Below are 22,405 nucleotides of genomic sequence, written 5' to 3'. Positions count from 1 at the left end.
TGTAACAAAGTGCTGTGCGCCGGGGTGCCGCCTTCGGCGGCGTACACCTCGGCGTTAGGAGCTTTTCCTTGAGCTCCACGACTGTCAAACCTTGACGGCTACGCAGCCCCCGCTACCTCTGCATTTTCTAGACTTCCGGTCAGGTGATGGCACATTGATGTCATTGCGCATGCGTCGCCATGTACGCGCGCCACTGGCCATTACCAGGTCACCAGAAGCGGAGCTGTGCCTGCAGGGGATCATTAGTGAGGCAAGTATGAAAAATTCATTTTTTTCTTTATAAAATTAATTAAATGGGTGAGGGAGGTGGGGGACTGTAAATGATGAAGTGAGAGGGGGAGGGGGCAGCAAATGATGAAGTGAGCAGGGAGGGGGGACTGCAAATTATGATGTGAGGGGGGACTGCAAATGATGAAGGGAGGGGGGGGCGAGGGACCGCAAATTATGAAGTGAGAGGAGGAGGGGGACTGCAAATGATGAACTGAGCGGGGAGTGGGACTGCAAATTATTAAGTGAGAGGGGGACTGCAAATGTAGTGAGGGAGGATGAGGGAATGCATATGATGAAGTGAAAGGGGGAAGGGGACGGCAAATGAAGTGAGAGGGGACTGCAAATGATGAAGTGAGGGGGGACAAGAGACTGCATATGATGAAGTGAGAGGGGGAGGGGGACTGCAAATGATGAAGTGAGAGGGGGACTGCAAATGATGAAGTGAGAGGGGACTGCAAATGATGAAGTGAGAGGGGACAAGATACTGCATATGATGAAGTGAGAGGGGGAGGGGAACTGCAAATGATGAAGTGAGAGGGGAAAGGGGACTGCAAATGATGAAGTGAGAGGGGGACGGGGACTGCAAATGATGGAGTGAGGGGGGGCGAGGGACTGCATATGATGAAGTGAGAGGGGGACTGCAAATGATGAAGTGAGGGGGGGTAGGGGACTGCATATGATGAAGTGAGAGGGGGACTGCAAATTATGAAGTGAGGGGGGGTCGAGGGACTGCATATGATGAAGTGAGAGGCGGACTGCAAATGATGAATGTATGTGATATAGAGTTCAATGGGAACTGTGTGTGATTGGTGGGGACGTGGTGCAGAAGTGGAGGAGTTTTTCCAAGAGTGGGCAGTGGGACTGTGGAAGGTTCAAGGGGTGGAGGCGGAGCTGGAGTGCCTGGGCGGAGTCTCAAGGGAGCGCGAACATTTTGCTAGTAAATTCAGCTTGTATGTCACAGGATGATTTTCAAGTTTGCTATAGGGGCCACTATTTTCAAGGTACACCCACAGCAGTACCGATTTGTACGGTAGTGTGTACGCTGCTTAGTTCTAGAATTATAACCATTCATGAAAACAGGAGTCGCCTAATGGTCATCCACCAACCGGAATCCAGCCCTGATAATACATTTTTTGTGTATAGCGATTTCCTATATTCCTGCAACTACAAACACAACTATTTCCTTGGGACAGGACTTGCTGCCTATTTCCTAAAGCAATTACCGTATATTCCGGCGTATAAGACGACTTTTGAAGACTGAAAAATCTTCTGTCTAGTCTGGGGTCGTCTTATACGCCGGTAATGCTTTTGAACTTTCAGAAATTGACATGCGGGGATACTCTGGGGGTGTTAATAAGCTGCCGTGGCCGTATCCCTGCCATGTGGGAGTTAATATAAGGTGGAGGGAGTTAAAATACGGCGGCGGTAGGTCCAGACAGTCAGCGCTTCTGTGCTGAAACTGACACATCGCTGCGCTGTGTCTTCTCAGGCCTGGGACACAGCGCAGCGTATTCCCAGCAGCGGAGACAGACAGAACCTAGCGAACTTTTCTGACACATCGCAGTGTCTTCCCAGCTCCGGACACAGCGCAGGGCTTCTGTGCCGACAGCTTTCACTTGTCACAGAAGCGCTGCGCTGTGTCCGGAGCTGGGAAGTTCGCATCACTTCTGTGACAAGTAGTGTTGAGCATTCCGATACTGTAATATCGGGTATCGGCCGATATTCGCAGTATCGGAATTCCGATACTTAATTCCGATACTTTTACAATATCGAATACCGGAATCGGAAGTTCCCATAATGCCTGCGCTCTGCAGTGTCTCTGAAGGATGACAAGCTGGATGGCAGAGCTCAGCTGAGATCCAGCCTGACATCAGAATGCCATCCCAGCGTGGGAGAATTCTCCTGATTGTTTAAAAGCCGGCGGGCGGTAAAAAGCCGCCGGCTTTTAAACAATCACACAGCCCCATACTGTTTCCCCGCAGCCTCCCACCCCGATCCTCCGCTCCCCTCGCCACCTCCCATCCTGATCGTAAGTTAGGACCGGGCGGGGAGCGCAGCACCAAGGAGCGGGGAGCGAAGGACCCGGGCGGGGAAGCCGGCAGTGAAAAGACTTCACCACCGGCTTTCCCGTTCTGTGCTGCGCTTTCCCGCCGGTTATTTCAAATGAACAGCTGAGGTATCAGGTGATGCCGATCAGCTGTTCATTTGAAGTCGCCGCGGTGCCCTCAGAGGGTTCATGTGAGTTCATGCTTGACTGCATTGCATGAACTCACATGAACTTTCCCACGGTCTCACAGGTCAGCCTCACCTCCCAGACCCGTCATGATTGGTGTGTGTGGGGTGTCTGTGCGATGTCTGCAAGTGTGTGTGGGGTGTCTGTGCGATGTCTGCAAGTGTGTGTGGGGTGTCTGTGCGATGTCTGCAAGTGTGTGTGGGGTGTCTGTGCGATGTCTGCAAGTGTGTGTGGGGTGTCTGTGCGATGTCTGCAAGTGTGTGTGGGGTGTCTGTGCGATGTCTGCGGGTGTGTGCGGTGTCTGCGAGATGTCTGCGAGTGTGTGCGGTGTCTGCGAGATGTCTGCGAGTGTGTGCGGTGTCTGCGAGATGTCTGCGAGTGTGTGCGGTGTCTGCGAGATGTCTGCGAGTGTGTGCGGTGTCTGCGAGATGTCTGCGAGTGTGTGCGGTGTCTGCGAGATGTCTGCGAGTGTGTGCGGTGTCTGCGAGATGTCTGCGAGTGTGTGCGGTGTCTGCGAGATGTCTGCGAGTGTGTGCGGTGTCTGCGAGATGTCTGCGAGTGTGTGCGGTGTCTGCGAGATGTCTGCGAGTGTGTGCGGTGTCTGCGAGATGTCTGCGAGTGTGTGCGGTGTCTGCGAGATGTCTGCGAGTGTGTGCGGTGTCTGCGAGATGTCTGCGAGTGTGTGCGGTGTCTGCGAGATGTCTGCGAGTGTGTGCGGTGTCTGCGAGATGTGTCTGCGAGTGTGTGCGGTGTCTGCGAGATGTGTCTGCGAGTGTGTGCGGTGTCTGCGAGATGTGTCTGCGAGTGTGTGCGGTGTCTGCGAGATGTGTCTGCGAGTGTGTGCGGTGTCTGCGAGTGTGTGCGGTGTCTGCGAGATGTGTCTGCGAGTGTGTGCGGTGTCTGCGCGATGTGTCTGCGCGATGTGTCTGCGCGATGTGTCTGCGCGATGTGTCTGCGCGATGTGTCTGCGCGGTGTGTCTGCGCGGTGTGTCTGCGCGGTGTGTCTGCGCGGTGTGTCTGCGCGGTGTGTCTGCGCGGTGTGTCTGCGCGGTGTGTCTGCGCGGTGTGTCTGCGCGGTGTGTCTGCGCGGTGTGTCTGCGCGGTGTGTCTGCGCGGTGTCTGCGCGGTGTCTGCGCGGTGTCTGCGCGGTGTCTGTGCGTGCAGGCAGACATAGGCCGATGTGACACTACTACTCCCATCGGCCTATGTCTGTCCCCCGTCCACTCGTGCCAGCAGGATCAGCTCGATGGGAGCAGTAGTTCCCATCAGCCTGATCCTGCTATATAAATTGCCCTACTGTGTCCCCAATAAATGTTAAATACATGTCATTGGTGGCCAGTGGTTACCTACAATAAATTAGTTCATACATTACCTGTCCCCGCCGATTGCCACCTAAAATAAAGTAAAAAATAAAAAAAACTACACCTATACTCACCTAGACACCTAATTCCCCGAAGCCATCGATCTCCTGTAATAAAATATAAAATAATAAACCACAACTTTATCCTTACCCCTCCGTAGTAGTCCACGAGTGTCCCACGAAGATCTCCAGTTCAGAGCAGCCACATAGAATGTGACCGCTCTGAACCGCTGCCGCCGCTAGAATGACGGGGCCGTAAAGCAGCCCCGTCATTGCATAAGCGGGTTCGCCGGAGTTCAGGCAGCGCTGCTCCGGTTAGCTGCTTTACGGCCCTGCTGTATCGTGAGAAATTCCCACGGTACAGCTGTGCCGTAAAGGAGGTCTCCGGAGCTGCGCTGCCTGAATGCACTCCGGTGACCTCAGTCAGTGGCTCCCGCTGCCGGGAGCGGACGTGTTCCCGGCAATGTGAGCTTACAGCAGCCATGCACAGCTGTCACCATCTCCAGATGTGACAGCTGTGCATGGGAGATCAGCGCAGGAACGTGGACAGGTAACTATTTTTTTTTTAGTAAACTAAGAATTAAATAAAATGGTGTGGTTTATTTCAAATAAATTATTTTTTTCTTGGTGTAGTGTGTGTTTTTTCTTTTTAACACTTTGTAGGTTAGTAATGGGGGTGTCTTATAGACGCCCATCATTACTAACCTGGGCTTCATGGCAGCTGGCGCTGACATGAACCCCAACCCTATTACCCCACTGCCACCGCACCAGGGCAGCGTGGAAGAGCGAGGCTAAGTGCCAGAATTGGCGCATCCTATGGATGCGCCATTTCTGGGGCGGCTGACGGCTGGTGTTTCTAGCCTGGGAGGGGGCCAATATTCATGGCACCCTTCCTGGGCTATTAATATCAGCCCCCAGCTGTCTGCCTAGCCTTTGCTAGCTATTAAAATAGGGGGGACCCCACGTTATTTTTTTTTTGGGGTCCCCCATTTTAATAGCTAGTAAAGGCTAGGTATTCAGCTGGGGGCTGATATTAGTAGTCTGGGAAGCTCCGTGGGTATTACCCCCTTCCCAGGCTTCAAACATCTGCCCCAGCTGTCTGCTTAACCTCCGCTAGAGACTAAAATTAAGGGGAACCCCACGCCAATTTTTTTTAAAATAAATCCTTTATTTTAACACTAAATGACAAGTACAGTAATCAACACTATCACTGTACTTCATATATATGTGACTGACATGTTTCTATCTATCTAATCTATGTATGATTCTCTATTCCTTCTATTGGAAATTGTCGGGTACAGATGCTGAATTGCCGGCCGGCTTTCTTAAAGAGACAGTGCATGAAAACACTATTATTTTTTTAAATAAATCCTTTACACTAAATGACAAGTACAGTAATCAACAATGTCACTGTACTTCATATATATGTGACTGACATATTTCTATCTATCTAATCTATGTGTAAAGCTCTATTCTTTCTGTTGTAAATTGTCGGGTACCGGTGTATGCCGCTGATGAAAATGGATGATAGTAATGTTGTTGTTGTATGCCTTATGTTTATGAGTGACAGTTTTCCTGCTATATACCTGCATGTCATAAGAATTTAAATTAAAAAAGGACCATGTTAAATTCAAATCTGTTTTTTTTTTTATTTTTACCGGTGTTTGGTATGCATTGGAAAAGGGGTAGTCTTATACGGTGAATATATCCTAAACTCTATATTTTAGCAGGAAAGTAGGGGGGTCGTCTTATACACCAGGTCGTCTTATACGCCGGAATATACGGTAGTTTTGATACATTTACTCCCCAGAAGGACTATTTTATTTTTTTATCGATTTTTATAAAATAAGATGAAACAGTATATATTTGCCCATCTAGTGTGGGTGACCTATATTTTACATGACTGGACATTAACCCACAAATACAATATATTCACATACATCTCTGTATGTAGACAAACTAAACGTACACTTATAGAACATGACAGATGTTCAGAGTGACACAGGGACCTTGCTAACTAAAGCGTTGACATTACGTGTAGTGAAAAGAGGTGTTCCCTAAAACTTCTATTTATATTCCCTGGTCAGCTCCACCATGGCGGACACTAATGAGACAGGGACAAATATACACTAGTTATCTCACCCGGGTGCACATTAACCCCCTACTTACCAGCGTGCAGAACAACAAGTTCAGGCAAAGTTTGTAGTAAAGCATTATTTAGTGAGAGGTTGTGAGTACAAAAAATGAGCTGGAGTATTTGGAAACGCAGCGTGTCAGACTTCATTCATAATATACCAGCCAAACCACATCAGTGAGCAGAAACAGCCACAAAATCTTTATAAACAGATCCCAAAGAATCCTGGTAGTTTTTTATGGCAAGAAAAGCAGCACAGGCTGCACTATTCATATTGTCAAAACCAACAGAAGTTCAGGCGGACCAGCAAAAAAAACTGCTACAGTGAAATAACAGTAGATTTTAAGCAGAGGCCTCTGGCATTTCCTTTTATTGGAGGTTTACAAGAATTATATATTTATTACATTTTTCTAACTTATAAAGCACCACTAATTCCTAAACACTTTACAGACATTATCGTCACTGTCCCCATTGGAGCTCACAATCTAGATTCCCTATCAGTATGTCTTTGGAGAGTGGGAGGAAACCGGAGAACCCGGGGAGAAAATACAAACGCCTTGCAGATGTTGTCCTCGGTGGGATCTGAACCCAGGACCCCAGAGCTGCAAGGCCGCAAGTGCTGCTTATATAATTTTTGGTTATCTTGTGTACATTTCTTCCACCCAATACAGGCAGCAAGCAATACAAAAAAGGTTTGTCACTTGAGCAATAAGAAAAGCTTTATATCATAAAAAAAAAATATTAAAACCCTCCACACTGTCAATGCACAATGGTCATTTGGGTATCATTTATCTAATATAACGGACCTCATATTTTGATTGTCAAATTTGGTTATTTTCGGTCCTATTTATATATCCTGCCATTAACGTCCATTAATAGCTATTATGTCCACAATAATAAGATATATTTTCTCCCACATAAAATTGAAACTGCCCCAAAACTAGAGAAAATAAATCAGTCACAATATTACTGCGTCTAACTTCTTTAATTGTCAGGTTCAGGCAATGCTGGTTAAATTGCAACTAAAATAGTTAAACATTGTATAGGAAGCCATATAGAGCAGAGATTTTGAGGACTGTGCCTGTACCTGCATGTACCATGGTCATAGGAACATGATTCATAGCAGCCTTGCAGCGCTGGGGTCCTGGGTTCAAATCCCATCAAGGACATCTGCAAGGAGTTTATATGTTCTCCCCGTGTTGGCGTGGGTTTCCTCCGGTTTCCATCACATTCCAAACACATACTGATAGGGAATTTACATTGTGAGCCTCAATGGGGACAGTGGTGATGATGCTATGAAGCACTGTGGAATTAATGGCGCTATATAAGTGAGGAAAATAAATAATACTTTGATTCTTTGATCATAAAAAAATATCTAAATCCTGTCCAGAGGAGGGGTCTTAAAAAATGATGATGTGTATCCTGTGCCCCTGCTTAGTACCAGCTGCCCTCACCTCCCTGCAGGCCTATGAGGGACACATCTACCTTTTTAGTGCTGTCTGTGCACCATAAATAACTGAACCCCGGCAGGAGATTCGGAAGCCTGGATCTGGTCTCGGCAGGACATACTAGGGCTTCCTTCTTATCTCAAGCTAATTACATAACACATTCGGCATACATCCAGGCAGGATACGAATATAGTTAGGTTTTCGAAACGTCGGAGGATGCAGAATCAGATACTGAAACATGTTCAAACATTTTCTTATTTTTCACTAATGGGAATAATTACAATAAGTGAAAAACTATACTGAATATGCTGGCAGAGTAAAAAAAAGAAATGACATGGAAACATGAGGGACACGAAACAATTTTGGAGCTAAGATAACAAAAATGTGATTAAAGTCACTGTCAGCAGAAATACATTTTCTTTGGTGCTGCGGTCCCTTTAAGTGGTCTGTCCTCTGAAGTATGCAGGGGACAGAGGAAAACTATAGGAATACAAGTTTGCCACCTGCCCTGGGCAGCACACACAGTATCAGTCAATGATTAACTGTACGTTGTAGAGTGGGGGTGTACAGACAGAGAAGGCAAGGGTTTTTAATACAATAAATACAAAAAGAAAGCTGAATAATATAGCAAAAAATACAAATGGCAAGGCATCTTTATGTGATCGAACATTACTGTAATAATAAAGTAATAACATTCAGCAGATGTCCCCCATACACCTGGTTACACAGAGTGCCATTGGTGACATATCAGAGCAGACCTGGACTTTTCCCCACATCACAGCCACAGAGGGTCCAGGAGCAGGAGCGCTCCTTCTCTGAAAATACGGGTAATATAAGTGGAAACATGAGAGACCGCTTTATTAGGCATTGCTAAAAATAGCTGAACAAATGGCAAAGCAGTGTTGGGGCTCGCAGGATGAACAATCAATGAGCAGAAAGCATGATAGGAGCTCCCAGAGCTCTTGGATCGACAATCGACAGCTGAGAGACTATTTTTTGCTATGGTTGACTAAATATGGTCAGGGAAGAGAGAGGCACTAGAGGGAACGTTTGCCTGGGACTGCATGTTTCACATGCTTAGCTGCCTATAAAGCTCAAACACTGTAGCGTGTGCCCTTTGAGTGGGGAATATGGCTTGTCTCTATAATTGCCAGGGGGAGTCCTGACCTCGTATGGGGCTTTATTGACCCCAAGGAAGGAGAAGTAGCTTGCCACAGATGTCTTTGCAGTCCAATCTGGGAACTTCAACAAAGGAAAATCCTCAAGGACAGACGCATTGTTACATAAGGAAAGATAGAACAGATTTTTTTTTTTCCTTTCTACCTTCCAGGTATTTTATGTATTTTTTTTTTCCACATGGGAAAAGTTGGTTTTAAAGCACAAGCAGCTTACAGATTAATGTAGTGGTGCACCTGCTATCATGTCTAATCTATATGTGTGTAAATGCACAGGTGAGTCATTGTGTGATTTCTCAATTAACATGCTACTAAACAAGTGCCTTACATATAAAGCTCCTGCTCACCGTGTTATAATATATACAACCCTATGGATAGAATCAGGCAATCACATATATATATAAGGCTATACTGACATAGAAGGCAATAATAACCATACTAACACCATAATGCATGCTTGAATATTAACATTAGATACTTTTATATTGCGATACAATTCTGGAAGTTTTACATGTAATTTATAAGCCTCACCATCTAGCGCAGGGTTCTGTAGAAAGCTTTTCTGCCATTATGGGCAATTATTTTTTACTAAAAAATTCCCTTTTAAACAACGTTAAGCCATGAGCTAAGTAATGGCAGCGAAACGTGAGTGGTGTGGTGTCCGCAGAGCGTGCAGCCTGTGTAGTTTGCTAACTATTTAAATCCTGACTGTGTGTTGTAATAGTAATGCTGCAATGCTGTTTTTCCTTGTATTACTGTGCTATATCACCAGCTACTCTCTGATTTGCTCTCTATCAGCTGCATGCACTAGCTTTGTCAGGCTCTGCAGGAATTTTACTTTGGCTCATCTTTCCTTTTCTCGGGACACCTAACCAATAGTGCTGCTAATTGCAAGAGTCTTCTGGAAATAGGAGCCAGTTCTCTGCATTGAAAATACACTAATTCTACCAAACCCAGATGAAAGGAGAGCTCACCAGCAGTGTGACATCATTCCGGTCATTTCATTGCCTCGGAGATTACTGACTGCAAGTCGGGGTCTAGGTGGACGTGGCAACATAAGACAATTGCAGTCATCAATAAAGATGGCAAGGACTGCTGACTGCAAGAAGGAGGCAGGTGCAGGTAAGTCACACGGCTAATGAATAATCCAGGCTGGATCAGCATGTGTGGAGCGGACCCGTGCAGCCAGTGTACCGTGTGTGGTCACTAATACATACAACTTCAGCAGCAGTGTCCTTGTGCTGTGGAACACTATAGCTTGTAACAATTTTACTTGAATGCTTAATTATCTCATTTTACGTTTTTATGCAATAGATTTTTATCATCTTAATCATCTAAAAAGACTGTTTTAACTAATTAATACTTTGCATTGTGTGCAGGCCTTTTTGTTCTTACACCGGATATTAAATAGCAATGCAGTTGTTCTATTAGTCCACATGTAACACTATGTGCTCTGAATTTATAGTTGTGCAAAGTTTTTTTTTTCCTTTCAGCTTCTTCTGGTGACAGGCCTGTGCAGAGTACATACTTCTTTATGTGCCCATATGGACATACAATGCTATGGAATGTAAAGAAGTATGTATTTTCACCAGGTGCAAACGCCTCCTGCAGGAAAGCGACCTCCGAACGCTGCAATATTTACTGCAATTACACCATTGCAGCCAGGTAACACAGGGCAAGGGGGCTGGCAATGGCCCCACAGCTCAGCCTCCAGCTGGATTTACACCATGGATTATTAAGTAAAAAGTTTGTTATATTTAATCTGCAACAGCCTATCTTACTACTCTGCTATACATCTTATTGTTCTGTGTTATAATTACCAACTGCATACTATATAATAATGCAAAGGTGTGAGTAAAATATACGTGTAGTTAAGGACACAAACTGACACCTATAAGCTAGTCCTACTACACAGATAGGTGTGTGTGATAGATAGATATATATATATACACATACATACACGCACACACATATACTATATATACACACACATGAAATATATACATATAAACACATTAAATAGACACACACTATATACATACACACAAATCTACATACATATATAAACACGCATTAAATATACACACACTATATACATACACACAAATCTACATACATATATAAACACACATTAAATATACACACACACAAATCTACATACACACCACACACATTATATATATTTATAGTCACCAACACACACACACATACCACACACTACTCTATATATGATTAGGCCTGCGTTACACAATGTAGCAGTCTGAGCTTTCTGCTCCAGAGTGCACAATGAAGCTGCACATTATGGTCCTCATGCAGACACCACGGCACTGCTGCAGGCCTACACCAGCAGCCAAAGAGTTAAACAGACCAAAACAATAGCATTCAGACAAGCAAAACTATAAATGGACATTATGTACCTTTGATGAGACGCAGATGGGCACATCTGACAAAGAATTATTTTGTTAAGCTTAGCGTAAAACAAATTAAACTCAAGTTTCCCTTAAAAGGGGCATAAAGCGTCTCAAAATTCCTTGCCGAGGTTTTTAAAGGAACATGCTCTAAAGTGTAATGAATGGGGTTTCACCGGTGTCTGAGGTTCCTGGAAGCTGCTCTCTACAGTCTTTACATAAACTAGTGCAGACATTTACATCAGCGAGCTTCAGAGAGTGACACACACACCTACAGGACAAACAGACAAGGAGACTCATTCAGGTAATGAAGTGCCGCAACCCACTAACACGTTGGTGTACTGGGCAGTGAACTGATGAACCCTCCGGCTGGAGGAGCAAAGTCACTCCAGAATGTCAAATCCATCACTTAGATCAGCTGTTCCCCTAAGCCCGGTACAGTATGCACTGTGAGCATGTGCTGACATGGTCGTAACTCAAACATTTCCAACGCCTGACTGACACGGGGAACAGATGCTGACATTATCAAATGCTGCAGTGCTTTTTTTCCATGGCCTTTTCTTGCCCTGATATGGCAAATGGATGAACGGGAATTGCCATCCAAGAGCACACTTGAGCAGCTGGATCTGCAGACGAGTTCACATATAACTGGTATAAATAGCCACCAGTTTTAGTGGCGACTTTATTGCTCCGTTCAGGGAGAGGCAGCACCTGCTACGTTCCTATTAGGACTGTGTAAGGAATATATTTACATTATCACAGTCACCGCCTGGTAGGAAAGCACCATATGCTGCAGTGTGCAAGTATATTTAGCCCAGCAATTACTACAGTTCTCGTCAATGTAATGTACTGCATGGAAATTAAAGTGAGGGGCAGGTCAATGAGAATAATCTCTTCTACTTCACAGGATGATCACTATATTCCTTTAGCTGCTGCAGGGGACTCTCCATGTGCTGCATTCATGCTGAAGTTATTACTCACTATATACTGCACCTAAAGGAAGCAGAGAACATCCATTTCTGCCAGCATGCTGTTACACTGAACATATATAACATATCTTCAGTCATTGCTCCTCTATAATTACTACTCTGCATTACTATAGTGGGAGGGGGCTGTATTACAGAGCCGGGCTGGATGCAGCACATATATTTCATGTCTGGATACTGCAGTCTCCATATATACAAGCTGTTTCTTCTTCTGCTGAGACCATCAAAGACTACATGTGTCTGCACGTACGGTACATCTGCCTTCCTGCGGGGGTCTCTCCCACTGCAATGCTTTGCTAAAGCTGGTAAAATGGAACCAAATCACCTCTTCAATGGATTTGGTCCCCTTCAACCAGCTGTAGGATTGCATTGAGGACTACAACCACCAAGATACGCTGGCAGCCAGGAAAATTTTGCAGTTCAACGATTACTTCTTTTTTTTCTTACTAGCTAAAATGATGTGTGAATTATGAATTGTGTGTGAATTATGCAATAAAGTCTTGCAATAAATCAATGTTATGCAGCAGCCATATTTCTAACCATTTATTAATAAATGCATGATACACACACACACATGAAATGTTCTCATACGAGCAGTATCTGATCTATTCCTGCTCCAAAACAAAATATTAAATGTTCAGAGTGTGAAATAGGTCAGAATCCAATGTAGAGTGGACTCGCTTGGGGATATGTAACATTAACATTTGGCTATTCTACCTATTTCTATGGACATTAGAAAACATTTGTTTTAACCCTTTATGATTCTGGCACTCCATGCACTTTAGGGTGCCATGTGTATTCCTTTAAGACTGGGTTGACACATTGCATTATTATTATTATTTTTTTGGGGGTTGATCATGGCAAAAATGCACCATTTTGCTGCAATTTTCAAAAAGATGTTGCAAAAACACTGCAGTTTTACCACGATGTGCCAGCAACATGTGAACACTGCCCACATATATAATGGTCATCATCAATCATATAGCCATTAATAATCGCGGGGGTTCTGGACACTAATGGCAATGGGCCTTTTCTAGCTATAAAATGATACTGCTCATACTCTATAAAACACGGCAGCATCTATAAAGCAGTCACCTGGGAGTTTACCCAAGAACCTGTATAAATGAATGCTCCAGGTTAAGTCAATGTAGAAAAAAAAGACAGAAGAAATAATCCAAGGTCACACAAAGCCACCTAACAAGGGTCCAATATTATTACACATACTGGTCCTCTGCCCCAATTACAACACAATCAGAAGAAGAAAAAAACACATTGGTGGCGCCCCAACAACACAGGAAAATATAAAACATAATGCAAAAAAACAAAATAACTGCACACAATACAAGAGCAATGAGTCATGATACATGAGGATCAATGAGGCCTTAATTACCTCTGAAGCACCTCGGTTTACCTCCCCAATTACTGGTGTGCGGGACTAAATCCTCAAAGTGAAAGCAGGCAAATAAAGACATCCAGAAAGCAGTAACCAAACTAATTACTGACATCCGTTATTAGTCGCTTACTTAAAGACAGCAAGAAAAGAAAGTGGCTCCTTACAGCAGGAAGGAGATGTGCTGAGAGTGGCACTACAGAAATCATTCATAACATTACAATTGTGTGATTTTCCACAAATTTCATTAAAAACTTACAGAAATATATATTTCTAGGTTTTTTTTTTGCTTTCCATATCCTTCAAAGTTAACAAAGGGCTTTCCCCAAGAATAAGATGCTTCACTGCATTCAAGACAAGACCTACATCCTGCACAGTGCTCGGCTCGAAGACCCCAAGCCTCCACTAACACGTAGGCTATGATCACACATAGCTTAAATATTGGGCTTTTTCTGCTGCATTAAAAATCGGCAGCATGTACAGTTCACAGAAAGCTGATGTGATTTTAAGAAAACTCCGGCCCACTGTGCATTTAATGACTTCAACATTTTTTCTTTATAGGCTTTTGTTTGAGGCCTGAAAATTGCATATAAAAAACAACTGTGTTTAACTGCAGAACCACAACTTTTCTACACTAAAAAACACACAGATTTGTTTGAAATCTGCACCAAAAACGCATCAAAGAGGAAAAATGCAGCAAAAAGTACATAAAATCACAAAAGATTGTTGTTGTGGATTTTGGTGCAGACACCTGCAGAAAACAGGAGTATAAAAAGCAGCAGGAAAAAAATGCAGCTTTTACGCTACCGTGTGAACACAGCGCAATTGCTTTTTTCTAAAAGGTACCTTGTAGAGGTCCATTCACATATCTTGTATCTGACACAAATTTAGCAGGGGATTTAGAACAAACATCTACATCAAATCAGGTGACAACATATGTACGCTGCATGTAATTGAGATTTCCACAACCCTGTTCGCATGGTGTGGGAAATTATAGCACAGATTCTTGGCATGCAGCTAAGAAAATTAAGTCATGTAACACACTTCGCATTTCCACACATAAAAGTAGAGAATTAGCCCCAGATTGGATAACGGGGATCGGCCAAACAATTATATAATGTATATGGCCACTTCAAATATACTGACTTCCTATTTTTTCAAGGGAGTATCATCCGAAAATAAACTGTTATGGAGATTGTTTTCTAATTTTCTATGTTACCATTGATATCTTACAATAATCCTAAAATCTTGCAGTTTTCACTGCAGTCACTAAGCCGGATACTAAGCTTCTGCTCTGAAGAAATCCCTTTTCAGTAATTGTCTCATCATACGCCGAAGTCCCCATAAATACAGGAGCCCCCGCTGACATTAGGGGATGGTCGCAGCTTCCCCCCACTCTGTACAGTGACCTCTGCACAGGTCAGAGGAATCTAAGGGCTGAAATTCCCTGTGACGTATACGTCTGCTGTGAAGCAGAAGTGTCAACTACCAGGCAGAAAACCGAAAGAAAAAAAAAATCAGAAAAAACCCTATAGATCAGAAAAAAAAGTTTCAGTTTTTGACTAACTAGTGATCAGGAAAATAAAAATCAAGGTGACATAATGCCTAAAACAACAGGACCCCGGAAAATTGCTGTGGCCTATTCAGCCTCCTTTCCCTAAGGTGCTTTCATCATTTTCAGGCGTATACGCCTACTGGAGGCGAACACTCAGACGTAGTCTACCACAGACCTGTTACCTGATCAGTTCCGGGGCTTTATATGAAAGCGAAAGCCCCTTCATTTAAGGCATTGGTGACAGTCACACAGGTTGGATGTCTTCCATCAGACATAGCTGGAATACCTGATCTATATTTATTCAATGCACATTTAGGTTAAGTTCCCACAAAGTGTGTTTGGAGTATTTTCACTGTGCAAAAAACGCAGTGTCTTACAATCCCAGCAAAGTGGGAGAGATATATAGAAATTTCATGCCCACTGTGCTTATTTTTCACTTGTACACTGACCTGCGGGGCGTGCTTCAAAACTACCGTATATTCCGGCGTATAAGACGACCTGGTGTATAAGACGACCCCCCTACTTTCCTGTTAAAATATCGAGTTTAGGATATATTCACCGTATAAGACTACCCCTTTTCCAACGCATACCAAACACCGGTAAAAATTAAAAAAAAACAGATTTGAATTTAACATTGTCCTTTTTTTAATTTAAATTCTTATGACATGCAGGTATATAGCAGGAAAACTGTCACTCATAAACATATTAAAATAGGGGGGACCCCACGTCATTTTTTGGGGGGGTCCCCCATTCTAATAGCTAGTAAAGGCTAGGTATTCAGCTGGGGGCTGATATTAGTAGCCTGGGAAGCTCCGTGGGTATTACCCCCTTCCCAGACTTCAAACATCTGCCCCAGCCGTCTGCTTAACCTCCGCTAGAGACTATAATGATGGTGGATCCCACGCCAATTTTCTTTTTAAAAAATCCTTTATTTTAACACTAAATGACAATTGAGGGGTTAATTAAGATGCAGTCCCTAAATTATTAATTTTGTAATTAATTTTTCCCAAAAATGTTGACGTGGGGCTTCGCCATATTTTTGTGTCCAGCCAGGTACAGCAGGCAGGAACGGGCTGCCCCCAACCACCAGCTGCCTATTTGTACCTGGCCGGACACAACAATATAGGGAAGCCCTTTTTTTTTAAATTATTTCATGAAATAATTAAAAAAAAAAATACGTGGGGCTTCGCCCTATTTTTGTGTCCAGCCAGGTACAACTAGGCAGCTGGGGGCTGGAATCTGCAGCGCAGGGAGACCCAAGCTTTCTGGCCCCCCCCGCTGCAAATTGCAGTCCGCAGCCACCCCGGAAAATGGCGCGTTCATAGAAGCGCCATCTTCTGGCGCTGTACCCAACTCATCCAGGGCCCTGGTGCGGTGGCTCACTGGGTAATAAAGGGGTTAGGGCCAGCTTGGCATTATCAGCTGGCCCTAAGCCCGAAATTCATGGGGTCACGCCAATATTAGACATGACCACCATGAATTTCTAGTAAAGTAATTAAAAAAAACACAACACCCAGAATAAAGTCCTTTAATTGAAATAAAGACACAATTTTTTAATGTTCTAAATTAAACCATACTTACCATCACGCCCATTCCAGCTGAAGCCAACGATCTCCTGCAATAAAAGAAAAATAATAAAGCAACCTCATCCTTACCTCTCCATGGTTCCCAGGACCGGTCCAACTCTGCTACATTCACATGACAGGCTGCACCGCAGCAGAACGCTGCCGTTCAGCTTGCCATGCGGCAGACACTGAGAAGCGCAGGCATGCTTGTGCTCCTCAGTGTCTGACTGTGACGGCATCCAGATGAGCCGAGATCATGTCCAATGAACTCGGCTCACCTCATGCACGTCACTGACAGCGTGGGAAAATTCTCCTGCTCCCCGCATGCGCAGTAGAAGTTTCCCACGCTGTCAGTGACGGACGTCCAGGAGGTGAGCTGAGTTCATTGTCGGCTCATCTGGATGCCGTCACAGTCAGACACTGAGGAGCGCAAGCATGCCTGCGCTTCTCAGTGTCTGCGGGATGACAGGCTGGATGGCGGCGTTCTGCTGCGGTCCAGCCTGTCATCTCGATGTAGCAGAGCTGGACCCGTCCTGGGAACCATGGAAAGGTAAGGATGAGGTTGCTTTATTATTTTATTTTTATTACAGGAGATCGTTGGCTTCAGCTGGAATGGGCGTGATGGTAAGTATGGTTTAATTTAGAACAATAAAGATTTGTGTCTTTATTTCAATTAAAGGACTTTATTCTGGGTGTTTGTGTTTTTTTGTAACTTTGACTATGGGGTTAGTAATGGGGGTGTCTTATAGACGCCTCTCCATTACTAACCTGGGCTTGATGTCAGCTGGCATTATAAGCTGACATCAACCCCAGCCCTATTACCCCACTGCCACCGCTACAGGGCAGTGGGAAGAGCGAGGCTAAGTGCCAGAATTGGCGCATCCTATGAATGCGCCATTTCTGGGGCGGCTGACGGCTGGTGTTTCTAGCCTGGGAGGGGGCCAATATTCATGGCACCCTTCCTGGGCTATTAATATCAGCCCCCAGCTGTCTGCCTAGCCTTTGCTAGCTATTAAAATAGGGGGGACCCCACGTCATTTTTTTGGGATCCCCCATTTTAATAGCTAGTAAAGGCTAGGTATTCAGCTGGGGGCTGATATTAGTAGCCTGGGAAGCTCCGTGGGTATTACCCCCTTCCCAGGCTTCAAACATCTGCCCCAGCCGTCTGCTTAACCTCCGCTAGAGACTAAAATTAAGGGGAACCCCACGCCAATTTTTTTTTTAATAAATCCGTTATTTTAACAATAGATGACAAGTACAGTAACCAGCACTGTCCCTGTACTTCATATATATGTGACTGACATGTTTCTATCTATCTAATCTATGTGTGAAGCTCTATTCTGTCTGTTATAAATTGTCGGGTACCGCTGCTGAATTGCCGGCCGGCTTTTTTAAAGAGACGGTGCATGAAAACACTATTATTTGTTTTAATAAATCCTTTACACTAAATGACAAGTACAGTAAGCAATACTGTCACTGTACTTCATATATATGTGACTGACATGTTTCTATCTATCTAATCTATGTGTGAAGCTCTATTCTTTCTATTCTAAATTGTCGGGTGCCGGCTTATGCCGCTGCTGAATTGCCGGCTTTTTATATATTGTCACAGAAGCGATGCGAACTTCCCTGCTCCGGACACAGCGCAGCGCTTCTGTGACAAGTGAAAGCTGTCGGCACAGAAGCCCTGCGCTGTGTCCGGAGCTGGGAATACGCAGCGATGTGTCCGTTTCAGCAAAGAAGCGCTGACTGTCTGGACCTACCGCCGCCGTATTTTAACTCCCTCCACCTTATATTAACTCCGACATGGCAGGGATACGGCCACGGCAGCTTATTAACACCCCCAGAGTATCCCCGCATGTCAATTTCTGAAAGTTCAAAAGCATTACCGGCGTATAAGACGACCCCAGACTAGACAGAAGATTTTTCAGTCTTCAAAAGTCGTCTTATACGCCGGAATATACGGTATGTCCATTTTCTTACAGATACGCTGAGTTTTATGTGCAGATTTTCCCCATAGAATTGCATAAGATGCAAAAAATCCACAGATTAAAAACAAGTGTAATTTGCACATGACTTTCACTAAAGTTTTGGCAAAGACAAATACCAGGAAGTATCAAAAACAAGGCAGTTATATGTAACCCCTTCACGCTGCGGCCTTTTTCCGTTTTTGCGCTTTCGTTTTTTGCTCCCCTTGTTCCCAGAGCCATAACTTTTTTATTTTTTGTTCAATATGTCTTGGGCTAGTTTCTTGTGGGACGAGTTGTACTTTTGAACGACACCATTAGTTCTACCATACCATGTACTGAAATATGGGGAAAAAATTTTAAGTGCGGAGAAATCCAAAGTTTGTTTTAAAAAAAAAAAAAAAAAAAGTCACCATTTTCTGATACCCGTAGCGTCTCCATTTGGGGCCGGGTGAGGGCTAATTTTTTGCGCGCTGAGCTGACTTTTTTATTGATATCATTTTGGACTAGATACGATATTTTGATCACCCGTTATTGCAATTGCTGCAAGGTTGCGGCGACTAAAAATCCGTAAATCTAGAGTTTTGATTCTTTTCTCTCATTACACTATTTATCGATCGGATTAATTCTTTTCATATTTTGATAGATCGGGTGATTCTGAAAGCTGTGATACCAAATATGTGTATATTTGATTTTTTTTTATTGTTTTATTTTGAATGGGACAAAAGGGGGGTGATTTAAACTTTTATATATTTTTTTTATTATTTTAATATTTTTAAAAACTATTTTTTTTTACTTTTTCTATGCTTCAATAGTCTCCATGGGAAACTAGAAGCTGCGATCATTAGATCGCCTGTGTGTAGCAGAAGTGTTCACTTGCTATGAGCGCCAACCGCTGGGCGGTGCTCATAGTCTCCCAGCAAAGACAACCGCAGGGGTCTCCTGCAGACCACGGGTTGCATGCCAACGCATTGGCGACCCACAGTAATGAGACACGGGAGCCGATGGGCGGGACTAGTGACGCCCTTCTGCCGCAGCCATGTTAAATGCCGCTGTCAGAGACTGACAGATTCATTTAACATGTTAACAGCTGTGGGTGGATCGCGATTCCACCAGCAAGTGTTAGGGGCACAAGACAGGTGAGCTGATCAGATCAGCTGTCATGCCCCCAGAAAGGCGGGGGCTCATCGCCGGAGCCCACACCAAAGCGGGAGACAAGCCATGCACTGTACACGTACGGCGAATGTCGTGGAAGGGTTAAAGCATGACACACTAACAAGAGACAAAGACGCAGCATCAAAACCCAATAAAAATGCACATAAGAACGCAATCAAAAGCACAATGAAAAAACACAAGTAACCTGATTTATATAATAGGTGCAGAAATGCTAAAGAAAATCTGCAACATCACAAACTCACCAAAAGCTCATAGTGGGGATTTTAGCCTAAGTTTACAGACTACCATGTAGATCCAATGTATCCAATATGAGGGAACATAACCATACATAACATTAAAAAAAAAAAAACATTTTTGCAAAGGCCAAAGTAAATAAAACACATGAACCTCGTGTTGCCAATCTAGATGCCCCTGTTGGTGCAGATATACCTCACGTTGCAGCAATGTAAATATACATATCTGTAATAGTAGATAATAGGAGCAGCGTGGTACCCTGCACCAATATCGGGCTCACATCCTCCTAGAATGATCAGCGACCTGTGATAAAATACACTAAACACTGTATATCCTGCCACCATTTTATCCTGCAGGTGATTCACAATGGGACCAAAAACTTCCCGCATTTTATGCCATAGAAATCAGTGACTGCATTTATAATAGCAGGCTATACATGACATCTCTGGGACGAGCCATTTAAATTTGTTTGTGGCATTTTTTTCTCTCAATTTTAAATTGGACTGAAAGTAATTCACACTCCTATTAAGTCTCCTCCATTGCATTTTACACTATGTTACAACACAAAAAGAACAAGTAAATGACAATAGTTCAAGTTAATTTTGCAATCAAAAACGATTTATCCCACCAAGGACAACATCTGCAAGGAGTTTGTATGTTCTCCCCGTGTTTGTGTGGGTTTCCTCCGGGTTCTCCGGTTTCCTCCCACACTCCAAAGACATACTGATAGGAAATGTAGATTGTGAGCCCCAATGGGGACAGGGCCGAAAATGTCTGTAAATTGTCTGAATTGTAAAGCGCTGCGGAATATGTTGGCGCTATATAAATAAAAAGATGATTATTATTTATAAATCTATCCCTGCTCTTCTCAGCCCCTGAAACCACAGCCAGTGATATCAGCACTACAGACATTACAATGCATTAGATGCATCAAATTCTATGAAAAGAATATTGTCTGGACGTTACCTGGGATTTCCTCTCAGCGCGGCGTGATGAAGGGCATTAAATCCATTGTTATTTGTAATGGTGACATCGGCTGCGGCTTCTAACAACACAGCCAAAATATCATCCCGCTTTTTGCTGATGGCGTCATGCAGGGGAGTATCACCTTCTGAGTCCTATAAACCAAATAACACAATTTTATGAGCTGGACTACTACTTCAACTATTCATACAAATGTCTGGTATCTGAAGTGTCTATTTGTGACATTGAAAAGAAATATAAAACTGTCCAGTGATCAATGCAAAACGGATCGGAAAAAATAAATACTATAACACTGGCACCTCTCTGTTCTGTACATGTCAGAATACATGATAGCCATATTGTGAATATTGAGACTTTTCAGTGTGTATGCAGGCGATACAAACCAAGAGTTCATGACTATTGAGGTACACGGGATCTATCCTAAGGTTGTGCTGTCTATAAGTCAGAACGCAACTGGAAAATCTGCACTTCTAATCCCGAGGGGATCCGTCCACGGGGAAAAAACAGCAGATTCAACAGATGAAAAATCCTCTGCATTTTACAGTCACCGCGCCACGTATGAGTTTTAGGAAATCTCATGGAAACCGAAAAAATCTGCAGCCTAAATTGACAAGTGCCGCAAATTTGAGATCCACAACATGACAATTTATGTTGCAGTTGCTAGTGCAGCGCGATGCCAAGTTTATCCACAGCATTTTAATTCTGAAGATTTCACTGCTGCATTTCTGCCGCAGAAATGCCATTGTGAACGCACCCTTACCCCATCCCCCCTCCCCATACACAGACTAATGTCGGTGGACGATGGCGACATCAACGGGTTTGTCAGACAGTGTAACGTGTACGGTGGCCCCAACAACGGATCACTGAGAAGATGTCGACCACGCATATCCGAATCGCTTTGTTTTCCCAGAGATAAACACAGGTAAAACAAGCGCTCCTGTTTATTCTGATAGCCGACCATGATGGATGCCGGCCAAATGATCAGCCAACAGCCAGCTAATGTGTATGGCCGGCTTTAGACCAGACATCATAATGATGTATCTATAGACAATAAAACACAGACAAGTAAAAAACAAAAACTTACGCTGCATTCACACATCTGTTGTACTCTTGTGTGTGCTGTGGTTTTTTCTTGGATAGTCCACTGACCCATTGAGTTTCATTGATCCAAACACACATCAGCTTTAAAAACAGATCAGTGAGACACGGAGCATGTCCTATTCTCATCTAGAACACGTCTCCCCAAAAAATTTTTTTCAGGTGCCAAGGTTTTTTTTTTTAAGGGATTTAGGGTATTTTGAGGGTCTTGAATTCAAAATCCCATTACTTTTGCTGAATTGGTTCTAGTTTTTGAGATAATTCATACATGAAAATAATATATTCTCCCAATGCGACTTGTGTGTGATAATAAATGCAATAGCTTTTGGTCTTTTGACTCTTTAACAGTGTCTTAAGTAATGAAATATCTCATATAACTAATTTTTATTTCAATTTGTAGGCTTACAATGCTATAAAAGCCA

At 43.7% G+C, this 22,405-nt stretch overlaps 1 protein-coding gene and 1 long non-coding RNA gene across 3 annotated transcripts in view; one reads left to right on the top strand and one right to left on the bottom strand.

The window, feature by feature from the left end:
- The window catches only part of MIB1 (MIB E3 ubiquitin protein ligase 1), a 125,615-nt gene that overhangs the window by 44,006 nt on the left and 59,204 nt on the right, over positions 1 to 22,405 (bottom strand). For both annotated transcript variants that reach the window (XM_073679146.1, XM_073679147.1), the window contains exon 12: positions 20,868 to 21,019. In XM_073679146.1, coding sequence (XP_073535247.1) covers positions 20,868 to 21,019 — 152 coding nt within the window. The remainder of the gene's footprint in view (positions 1 to 20,867; positions 21,020 to 22,405) is intronic.
- Positions 8,761 to 12,528, top strand: LOC141265717 (uncharacterized). Its single transcript, XR_012320150.1, has 3 exons — positions 8,761 to 8,896; positions 9,500 to 9,742; positions 11,936 to 12,528. It is a non-coding gene; the product is annotated as an uncharacterized lncRNA (long non-coding RNA).

Source organism: Phyllobates terribilis, unplaced genomic scaffold, assembly GCF_046119375.1.
Source record: "Phyllobates terribilis strain yellow unplaced genomic scaffold, ASM4611937v1 Scaffold_4__5_contigs__length_816908805, whole genome shotgun sequence".
Taxonomy (NCBI): domain Eukaryota; kingdom Metazoa; phylum Chordata; class Amphibia; order Anura; family Dendrobatidae; genus Phyllobates; species Phyllobates terribilis.
The sequence above is the reverse complement of the archived record's forward strand: the minus strand, read 5'-3'. Positions and strand labels throughout refer to the sequence as shown.